The sequence below is a fragment of the Lepidothrix coronata genome, unplaced genomic scaffold (assembly GCF_001604755.1).
Source record: "Lepidothrix coronata isolate B3197 unplaced genomic scaffold, Lepidothrix_coronata-1.0 Scaffold52, whole genome shotgun sequence".
Taxonomy (NCBI): Eukaryota; Metazoa; Chordata; class Aves; order Passeriformes; family Pipridae; genus Lepidothrix; species Lepidothrix coronata.
Genome location: NW_016690232.1, coordinates 1,059,260 through 1,070,769, shown reverse-complemented (window position 1 = coordinate 1,070,769; position 11,510 = coordinate 1,059,260). Strand labels below are relative to the sequence as shown.

At 37.6% G+C, this 11,510-nt stretch overlaps 1 protein-coding gene across 1 annotated transcript; it reads left to right on the top strand.

Annotated features, from left to right (window-relative positions):
* Window positions 1-574: 574 nt before the first annotated feature.
* Window positions 575-7,190, top strand: RGS13 (regulator of G-protein signaling 13). The gene is given in 6 exon segments (XM_017815635.1): window positions 575-639; window positions 2,697-2,758; window positions 4,659-4,749; window positions 4,751-4,820; window positions 6,646-6,835; window positions 7,177-7,190. Coding segments are annotated over 6 exon segments (492 nt in total).
* The last annotated feature ends 4,320 nt before the right edge of the window (window positions 7,191-11,510 follow it).

Genomic DNA, 11,510 nt, shown 5'->3' with positions numbered 1-11,510 from the left:
ATATTTTTAACTGCCTCATTCCTAACAAAAACTTACACCCTTTCTTATGGATATCATCTCTATACAAAAGCAAGTTTTATACAATGTTTTATTGACTTTGAGATACATGCTGGACAAATATCAGTGTTAATCTCTGACAGTTAACAACTTAATCAGCATTGTCCAGTTTACACTGAGCTCTGATCTCTCATCCAGGTCACCCTGAATTTTCAGGGAGAAGACTCCTAGTTTCCTTCTGCTTTGGGTCAGACTCAACCTTCTAATCTCTTTTCACAATTGAGGAAGCTAAAAGGGAGAATTATTAACATTTCTATTCTTCCCTAAGAGATATTCACTGGACTGCTTAAAGATAATTTTTAATTTTTAATTTTTTTTAAGTTCTCATATGTTACAAAAATATATTTTGGTCAAATGCTTCAGACATGACTCACACACAGAGATCAGATACACAAAATAAGAACACTGTTAGAACTGATTGCACTGCTATATGTACAGTGAATTTTAAGTTTTTATTTAAGAAGGCCACAACTGAGCATAGCCATTCAAAACTCACATATTTTCCGTGTTTAGAAGAATGAGTCCAAATGCCTGTTGGCTTTGCAAGATATTCAGAGCAGAAGAAAATGGGATCAGTTCTAAGTAAGTAAAGAGGAGAGTTATGTTCTGCAGTACGTGCAGCCGAGTAAGAGATACAAACCCCTCAAAATTCACAGTGGAAGTTTTCTTTGTAAGCTTAAGATCATGCAAAAGGGTGCAACATCTTCCCAACTGCCCCAGCTGACCACCCAGTGCCTCCTGGACAAGGACTTCTGGACCACAGTGTCGAGAGAAGCCACTCACAGTGGAGGGTGTACAATAAGTGAATGATAGCTCCCACAAGACACTACAACTTGAATTATGGAGTTCCAGCTATAAAGCTTTAGTTATTTTTGTGGATTACTAAATTTTTTTTCAGTGTAATATGTATTCTTCAGGAAATTAAATCATGCTGCAGATCAGTGCAGCAAGACTCCTACTATCAGCACGACAGCTATTAAAGTTGCATTAATACAGACCATAACTCATGTTCATATTCCCTTGCTGTCTTTCTCATTTTCCCAATTTTTAAAGGAAACTAAAAAGGTAAAAAGCTTTTCCTCTGTGTCAGCTGCCCCATGGGGCAGTGTTCTTTCTGCTTCACAGATTAATGGTAAAGACAAATAATCAGAAATGGAAATAAGACAGCTCTACTGAAGATGTTCAGTGAGACAGACCTGATTGTCACTCATTCTATATACAAGTGCCATTGCTGACAGAGGTGAAAAATTATCTGCGTCAGTAACAGTGAATATGACTCAGAAATAGCTCTTAAAGAGAAAAAAAAGAAATCATTTAAAGGATTCTCACTCCCCACAACAACACACTTCATGAGTTTATGCAGAGAGAAGGATAATAGTTCATGAGAATGAAAAAGAAAATAACTATTTTACTGGCCAGAGTTGCTAGAGAGTTATTGACACGACAGTTCAACAGTGGTAACATTTCTCTTATTGTGTATTTCTTTGAGGAGGAAAGCCTGACAAAATCTGTGAGTCACAGCATGTACTTTTTCCGAGAAAGATAATTATATCAAATTAAAAATAAATGGGTCATCACCAATTAAAAAAGGTACAAAGCTACTAATGGCTGTTCTGCAGCAGAAATCTACACAGCATTATGCAGCACTTGTAACAAATTTTAATTTAGATTTTTAAGAAGTGCTGTGTCAAAAAAAAGCTGTTGTCAGAATTATAGCTAACATGAAAACTAAATACTCAACGAGAATGGATCTTCCTCCAGGTTTGGCTGGCACATAATCCCTTGTGCTTTCTTCTACTAATATAAGCATAAGAATTTTTTCCAAGTTACCAGCACTGATGTCCTAAAACTGCAATGCTTAAAAATCAGTTGGTGAAAATGGAGCTATGTGCACTCAAATGGAGCTACTGCCCTCAAACATTTGTTTTTCCTTAAATTGTTTAGTCTCTCACCTCACTACTTCCATGCTCTTTCCCAGAATCAGGCAGGAGACTCCTACAAGCTTATGGACTTATTGCTTAAGAATAGCAAACATAAAAGTAAAAATCTGATTTTAGGTCACCTCCAAGATCTGTCTAGATTAGTAATAATGTGTCATTCTGCATTGTAAACAGACTAGAGAGAGATGGAAAGTACCCCTGCAGCTAAGATTGCATCAGCCTTTCATTATTTACCTTATGTTTAGAGCTTATATTAATCTCTCAGCTGATAAGTCAGTTTAGATGTTAAAGGCCTTTAAATATTACAATAAGCTCTTGTATCCTTGAAGACTTTGCTACTAAATACAAACTTCAGTATTCTCCAAACTCTGTGGGGATTCCTGTCCCAGTGAAGTTGCTGTCTAGAAAGCTAGTAACTTCTTGTGCTCCTCCTAAGCACAATTTAAATAGGTGAATGACATTTCTAGAGGAATTATATGGGAACACCTTTAAATGGCAATATATCTGTTGCAGCAAGAAAAATATTTGTGTCACCATAATAAGCACAAGATTTAGGACACACAGAAAGTCCTTTTACAATGTAAGTTTCACACAGATCATACTTAAATTAGGGGACAGACTTTCAACAGCGTAATGTATATTTTTAATACTTTGAACTGCAGCTAATCCTGCAATAATGCTCTCCTTTTTTTTTTGAAGTGTGTCTTTGGAGGAAGTGCTACAGTGATCCCAGTCTTTAGAAAAGCTGGTAACAAGGAAATGTAAGTAATTGTGTGTTTGCATCCCAGATGGATTACTGAAAAAAAGTTCCCACAAAGCAAAAATCAACAACTCATGTTGTATAATATATGCTGCCTTATATGCAACTAATGAAAAACAACTGTATGTGACATGCTTAGCATGCATTGCACTAAAAATAAATGTAGCATGCTGTAAATGCTTTCCCAAACTTGCCATTTCTGCATTCACTCATAATTCTTCTAAAGACGCATGATGAGGGCAGGTTTATCTGCTATATCCCCACTTAGAGCACTGAATAGCAACCTATATTAGCAGAAAAGTGAAAGAAAATTTGACTTGGGAAATCCCATGTATGGCAAAGGCACTGTATCTAATAGTACCTCTGTGCAGGGTGATGCTATGGAAGTTAATTCCCGTATTCAGATACGGGAAGAACTGTAGCTGCAGTAGCAATTCTGACCTTTCCCACCCCAGCCTCCCTCTGCCTCACAGAGGGCTCAGAGCTCTCCCACATTTCTCATATGGCCAGCAGTCTGGAACATCACTGCCCTTTTTTTTTTTTTTTTTAAATATTGACGAAAATGTTACATCACAGCACAAACTTCTAAAAATTATTCCTGAGGACTGACATTATTTTCAAACTACAGACAAACTACGAAGAGCAAGCAGATTAACAGACAGAACTTCTAACTGTAAAGATTTTGCCAGTAAGAGCCTTAACAGGAAACAAATTGGTATGTTACAGTTTGCAGGGAAAGCACAGGGAGAAACTCCACAAAAGAAAACAGTTTGAAGAGACACAACCACAGCAGAAGCAGCAGGCACACGTGTGATCACCACTACTGCCAGATTATAGACAGCGTTCTATCTCTTCAGAAATATGAAAGCCCAGAGTGCTGCACAAGTAGGAAAGCTTGCTTTAAATAAAACACTTGTATCTTCCAGCAGTACTCAGAACGCTGCCCTTCTTAAAATGCCTCCTTCATTGTTCTTAGATGGCACTACTCGTTGAGTTTTAATTAATTTCAAAGCTTCATGACATCAAGAAATGCAAAGGTGTGCTCACATAAAAAGACAGACTCTAAAGCCAGTGGATTTGCAGCTCTTTATGAAAAGTGGGCAAAGTGTTTGCCTGTCTTGGATTTACTCTGAAAGCACATCTCACAACTGCAAGCACCATTTCCAGTGTTGAGCCACCGAGTGAAGCCTCATAAATATTCTCCTAGATAGAGGCATTTTAGCAACTCTGTCACCTAATTGTCTGCAAAGCAAGCCTAATGAGGTGAGGTAACAAAAGGCAGCCTCAGGAACTTAATCTTTGCCAAGGTCCCACTAATTGCTCCTGTCAAACTCCATCGCCAGGTGTTTCAAAGACATCCTCAGGTGCAGAACCACTTATTTGCCAAACAAAGAATTATTTTAAATGTTTATATCATCAAGGAAAAAGTTATTTTCTTCTATTTTACTAAGTGTTTTCCCCCCTAGATTCTTACAGCACAAAAAATGGTCCTGTTTTTTTACTCAGATCGTGGTTATTTGTTCATACTTAGATATTTTCTGTAAAAACTTAGAACTGGAAATTAGGAATACTTGTCAGTCTTTGGATATTTTTTTCACAGAGTCCAGAATGAAGAAAGCTTTCCATGCTCTGCCCCTGTATACTGAAATGCCACTGAAGTTAAAGGGAGCACGGCACATGCAGGAAAACGCAAGGTTGAAGTGTGGGGGTGAGATGCGGTGATTAATTGCCCATTTGACATAGTCTAATAACATTTATATATTATATTATATAAATACAATATTTGTAGGTGTACAATCAAAAATTACACTGCCTTGTAAAAATCCCTATTGCCTCCAAAGGACTTTAAAGGTAATGCATATATACAGGTTATATAAATTTGGCATCTAAAATATTTACAGATAGGCCTCTGATCTGCAAGATCTACTTGAAGACAGAACACAGCGATGAAAATACAGGATTCTGGCTTGCTTGTGAAGCTTATAAGAACATGTCAGAGGAGAAGGATCTCCATGGCCAAGAAGCTTTTTACGAGATATATTCAACCCCAGGCTCCCAAAGAGGTGACAAAATATCATGAGCTCTTTATTTTCTCTTACAGAAGGGCCTGATGTGTCATGCAACAAAGAACAACATTAAATGCCTTGCACCTCTTGTATTAAAGGGATTGAAAACTATTAATCCTCTCCAAACCTCTTTCCCAAATTTTAATACTTGACTCTACATCTTGTCTATAGTAAATCTTTCACCTATATCCTCCAAGAATACAAAAGGCACGAGTTCTTGGATCTGTCCTGTTCTCCTTAGCATCAGATCCATTGATATGACTTCAAGAGATTTTGGATTATGGCACTGCAGCATATATATATATATTAGTCTGGTCTTTGCAAGAGTAAATATACATGAACAAAGTAAAAACTCTACCCTTTGTAAAACGGGCTAAAAGAAAGATTCCAGGACAGATAACCTTTTTTATTCCTGCTTCCAGCAGCACAAGGTTTAGGGAAAACAGAGCAGATTTGTATATAAAATGTCTGATTTTTCTCCCCTGACAAGTGGCTATAGAAAAAAGTCATTCCTGCTCAGCCAGTAATGCTCTATGACCTTTAACCATTCCTGCTTATTACTCTCCTTGCAAAAATAAGCCAGTACTGGCTTTTACTGCCACTGCTTTTGGCAGGCTGACATAACCAGAGAATCATGCTAGATTATTTTTTGGTTTATGTGTAACAATAAAGTTATTATAGAGACTCAAAATGCAGCCTCCCTGCCAGCATTGAAGGACAAGCCAAACCCAAATCAGCTGGATTCCCAAATGTTGGCTGAGAGCAGTTGCTGCTTTAAATGATTAAACCACTTGCACAAATCCAAAACTTTAAAATTTTAAAGTTCCCTCTTTTGGTTTTAAAGGCCAATTGGCAAGACAGTGCATTCTTGTCCCTTTTTTTTTTTTCTGATTTTATTTTTAGCATGAGCAGCTATAGGAAACTCAGCAAGACATTTGCATTTCCAAAAGAGAAATGTCAGTTTTGCCAACCACAAATTAATTAATGAAAAGTCAGAGCTTAAATCAGGACATTTAAAAATAAGCTGTGCATTTTTTTTCTAAATTAGTGTGTAATAGAATCTTTCTATTGGTGTCTGGTTTTTAAGTCTTCAGGACACACTGATTTCATATATTCTTGATATTCACTATTAACACAAGAACTAGGTACCACTCTAAAAAAACAAGATGCTCATGAGGATTTAAATTCAGTTTATATTCAGATTTCAGCAGCATATAAAAAGGTGCCACTCAAATGACTCCTCTGGAAGTGCAAGATCTCAACCCATGAAAGACATCAGCACTAACCAAATCTCCTCTCAACACTAACAGACAAAGTGAAGCTGAAAATAAACAATGTAATTCATCATGAGCTGATGGATTATCAAACATTTCCTTTTCCCTGGTGTATTTGCTGATCACTACACCCTTCTGCTGTTACACACCTGCAGAGCTTCAATTTATCTGCTACAAGCCATGGATTGCAGCAGAAAAATTCTAGAAATTAAAACTTTTCCTTAACAAGGTTTGTATACAGGCTCAGTTTTATCTATCCTAGAGATCAGAACAATTTTAGACATTGTTTTTCACTGGTAATGTGCACCTTCACACACTTGGACTCATTACAAATCAAAAGTCAGGCTTCCTCCTACAGAATCTAATCCTAGATCTAGAAACAACTCTTAGCAAATGAAAGGTTTGCTTTCAGTTCTGATTTTAGATTATAAAATACATAACAAAATATAAATAGAAGGCATTCAATACAGATGCCCTGAATTCAATGATCCTTCCCCTTCCTTTGTATATATTCAGAGATACCTTAGTGGTGTTGCTTTCTGTTTCAGATTAACACTGACAGTCCTGCGAGGAACGGGATCATGAGGAATATCCAAGAGCCAACACAGCCCTGCTTTGATGAAGCACAGAGAATAATTTACATGCACATGGAAAGGGATTCTCATCCACGATTTCTTCAATCACAGTTCTACCAAAAACTCAAACACAGTCTTCAAACTAATGGCAAACAATTCAATGGTAAGTTAAAGAAATGGTTGAAAATTTAGAAAAGGTTCTTCTGGTATGCAAGTGTTTCAGATTTTAAGTAGACAGGAGAAATCAGGCAATAGATGAATATTATTACTGATCCATTCAACTGTTCTGTTGATACTAGAATTCATGAGGTATTATCTTCCCCATTCCTTCTAGAAATAACTAAAAGGTTCATTTTGGGAGGTTGGTTTCCTGTCCCCCAAGTCCATTCCACACATCCCCCTCCCCACCCCAGCTGGAAAAAGAGGTAGTCCTTTTCCCAAAATAGATTTATTGTTAACTGCTACAGATCTTTCTCTTGCTTGATTGTTCTTTTGTGCTACCAGATGCAAGGCAATAACACTGTATTTCCTCAGATCATATGATTCATAAAACAGTAACTAATGGCAGCAGCAATAACAAATCACTGCTTTTATCACTTTCATTAACAGCACCTGAACGAGCTCAGGTACACTTTTCCACTGGCAGACAAAACTAAAAGGCATTTGCTCACATTAATCATTCAAAGCTACTGTTGAAAAAGATAAAAAACTTAGAAATAGCTAAATTGGCAGGATTCTGTCTCTTCCCTTATTTAAGAACAATAAAAACAAAATTAAAAAAATCAAGTAGGCAACTCTTCAAACATTCAATTTGGCAAGACGAAAACGCAGATTAATAAAACCACTATCGCAATTAAATGCATTCAACCCTGGAAACTGTTGACCTATGGAGGCACCCAAGAAAACAACCATACTGAACAGATGGTCTGGGGGTTTATTGGGTTTTGGTTTGTTTTTAGAAGAGCTGACAATTATATAATTTTTTCTTTGTAAATATGAGCCGTGTTAGCCTCCATTCTTGATAACAGCCTTGAAATTCATACTTTATTATTATACTGTTGTTTTCATGAGTTTTACATCCACTGTCTTGGTATATAGTTGATAAGCATAGAATAAAAAAATGCAGATTGCAGATCAGACCTATGAAACAAAGTAAAAATCTGCTTCTAATCAGAGTCAATCAAACTAAAGCTGTAAGAATAGCACAAGATAATATTTTCAGCGCAGATGGGTGGTGAGAACATACAATGTCTCTTCATTGTACAATCAACAGACTTCAGAGAATAAGTCGTGAGGAGGCTTTTCTCTCATGTTCTCTCAATCAATTTTGTACTTCCATTTTAACTCTAGATATTTCTACTTTTAAGTCCCAAAAAACAAGCAGCAGGCAGTGTCACTCTAAGTGTAGCAACGAACAATTGTACAGAACTTGGTACTGTAGACAAGAGATTTAAACAAACTGTGAGCAGAAATGTTTATCACCAATTACAGGGCAGATGAGAATGTTTGGGACCTTGCAACCTCAGAGGAAAGGGAAATGACTGCAGCATTTCCAAGTATTACCAAATGTACAGTACTGTTGCAATCACAGGACCCTTCAGAAAATGACGTTTGGTCTAATGTTCGCTAAACAGTGGGAAGAGTGCAATGCAAAAAGTCTTCCAAAAAGAACATTTTGCTGCACATTCCAGTGAGCTGGAATCCATGGCTACAGATCAGAGCTGTTTCTTGGCAAAGACTGCATCCTAACACAGGCTTACCTACAGTCTCCTACAAAAAAGCTTCACAGAGGTGGTAATATGGTAACCTCTCTCAGCAGAATTACCCATTTAATAATTATCAGCAGCACAGTCTTAAGATGCTTTGATATCAAAATATTAAACTTCAAGAGCTAAAACATTTTAGGAAACTGAACTTCTAAAAATTCAAATTTAAAATAGCAGACCCATCTCAGGGTCTGATTAAAATACACAAATGATTCTAACTTTTTTTTTTTAGATTAAAAAGAAACAGGTGAAGCAATGTAGAAACAAAGATAAAGAAACACATGAGGAGCAAATTATGTATTCAGGAAGCTAATCATGTAGCTGAGCACTCTTTTAGATGTTATACATCATAGGTGTGCAGATTCCAAGAACTAGGAATTCTCATGACACCAGAAATAAGATCTCAGGCACTGCAGCCAAATTGTGCAATTGGTTCTTCAGAAAGGAATGTAAATTAGTAAGAGCATCATATTATGGATTCCAGGCATGTCTTCCCATTGACTTTCATGTGTCTGCACGTCTTTACAGGAACAGTGACACGGAATGGGACATTATGAAGTGCACTGCAGACAGTCAGCATTATGGACATACAGATTCTGTCTTGACTCAGCCACATAAACACTTTATAGCACATAGTGCCCCTTGGGATATTTAAGGCTTCTCCTACGACTAGGAGGTCTGACACTGCCCATTCCCTGCTGGTAAGTGGATGCCAGAGATCCTAGAGCATCTCAGTAGGATTAGATGCCTGTGTTTACACAACTCAAGTCCGATTTCTTCTCTATATTAGCTAAAGGTTTCACATTTGTTAGACTTTATCCACCTCTGCCATCTTAAATCATTTACTGAAGAACTGTTTCATCTATAAATGTATTTTCTCTCCAAAACTGCCATGGCAGTTATCTCAAGTGTCCTGTACCTCAGATTTTGCTCAGCTCAAATTATAATGCAACTATTCAGGGACTAAGAGCAGCTCCTTACTGCAAAGACATGCATCTCACACAATAGGGAAATGGGATAGGTCTAGTCTGAGAAGTTTACCCAGCTAGGGGGTTTTAACCATGTCAAATCTCCACTGATGAGCCACAGCCCACCTTCACACCCATAGCTCTCTAGTGCTACTTCCTCTCTCTGCATTTCTGCATTAGGGATTTCTGCACAAATCTGAGGATGGGGGGAAAATCCCGAGGCTTTACAGCAAAAGGACAGGAAAACAGGGCTGCAGTTCCTCTTCCACAAACCCATCCCCCTGTAAGTCACTGTTACAAGACCCTCTAGATCCACAGCCTGCACTTCTTAGTGGGAAACAACTCAGAAGCCAAAACCTAAAACTTGTAGCAAAGACTGTATATGAGTGTTGCCTTCCTGCCCAGCTGCAAAGAGCAGCAGCTTTGCAACTGTGGTAAGAGTGCTCTGCCAGGCTGGTGACAAGTCTTAAGGTATCATGTGACACCACAGCTGGCAGATAGCATTTCATAAGCACTGAAAGTGCCGATAATCAGAAATGACAGATTGTCACTGTATTTGCTCAGTTCTGAAGGAACATGGCATTCATCTAACGACAGAATTAATTGGTTACCTCTTTGTTGTCCTGGATTGTCTGTCTCACTAGTCTCCCACTGCTAAGTCAAAACTTGCCCAGAACATCCATCCCTAAGGTTGTTGCTACACATAGCACCAGTCAAGGCAAATAGGTTTTTCTCTCACACTCCTTATCTGCACATGGTGATTCCAGTAATCACTTTGGAAACAACAGGTGAGTAAATATGAACAAGATTTCCCCCCCTCCCCCCTTGAAGAAGCAGTTACACAATTATTTCACAGAGGTATTTCCTTACTACCATGACATGACCTGCTTTGCTCTTCGTTAGATAGAGTACAGTACTGTTACTTTATTTGCATAAAAATAGAGGGAAAGAACTCTCAAAAGTTTTAAAAGCAGTTTTCAGACACTTGAAATTATAAAGATTTATCATTCACAACACATGACCCAGTCAGTTATTAATGAGTCATTCAGTACCATGGCAGACTACATCAATTCTCAACAATAGTAGTCAGCAATATTTTCTATTGATTACTCTCTACCAGTGAATACCTATTTATTTTTTAATATCATAATTCAAAAAGTCCACAATCAAAAAAATTCAAAAGGAAGGAATATTTAGTCTGTGAATCATTATCCCTGTTCCTTCACTCAATTTTGTCTGTTGCTGACATAATCTTATAACAATGAAAGAGGATTTTATAACTAATACATGTAATCTCATTTAAGTTCAGATACCAACACATAAATTACTTGTTTATTCCTCATTATCTTCTTTACTCTCTCCCTACTTTTCATTTTAGCTGTATTTTTGCAACAGTTCCTGCTGATGGACACCCTGCTCTTGTTTTCTAGAACATATTTTACTTTATATATCTATCTCAGCAGTTCTACAAATTCCTTCCCTTCCAATCTGACTCCCCTTTCTTTTTACATTCAGTATTTTTTTTTTAAAGCATATTTAACACTCACATATTTCAGCATATTTTAGAGGGTTTGGTGTTTGTTTTAAATAACGTAAGGTTTTACAACATTGGTTCCAGATCAGCACCTATCACTTCCAGCCCTTTTAGACAAGCTCATATTCTCTCAGGAGCTATCTTGATGCTACTTTAAAAAAGACCTCTCTCCAGTCTACCCATACTGAGCCTTCCAGAACACTCTCCAGCACCACCACAGTCTCTCCATAACCAGCCCAGATAACATGTCCAAAGCACCAGTAATACTCCAGCACCCAAAAAAGCCCTCCCAGAAATGCTTTTCATGGACTTTCCTGCAGTCCCACCTAAACCACAGCAAGGTGTAACTGTGGCAGCTCCCTGCTGCTCGGAGGGAGTGCTGCCCATCCAGCCCACGAGTCAAAAGGGCTCCTTGATTGACTCAGAGGTCTCCTCACAAGGATTAGTTACAAGACTGAAATGATGAATAGGACATTATCAAATATAATTGCAGAATACAAACATGGCAACTGACCAAATTACAAGGCAGAGATTCTAGTTAAACTTTTATTGCTGCTATTTCAGCAAGGC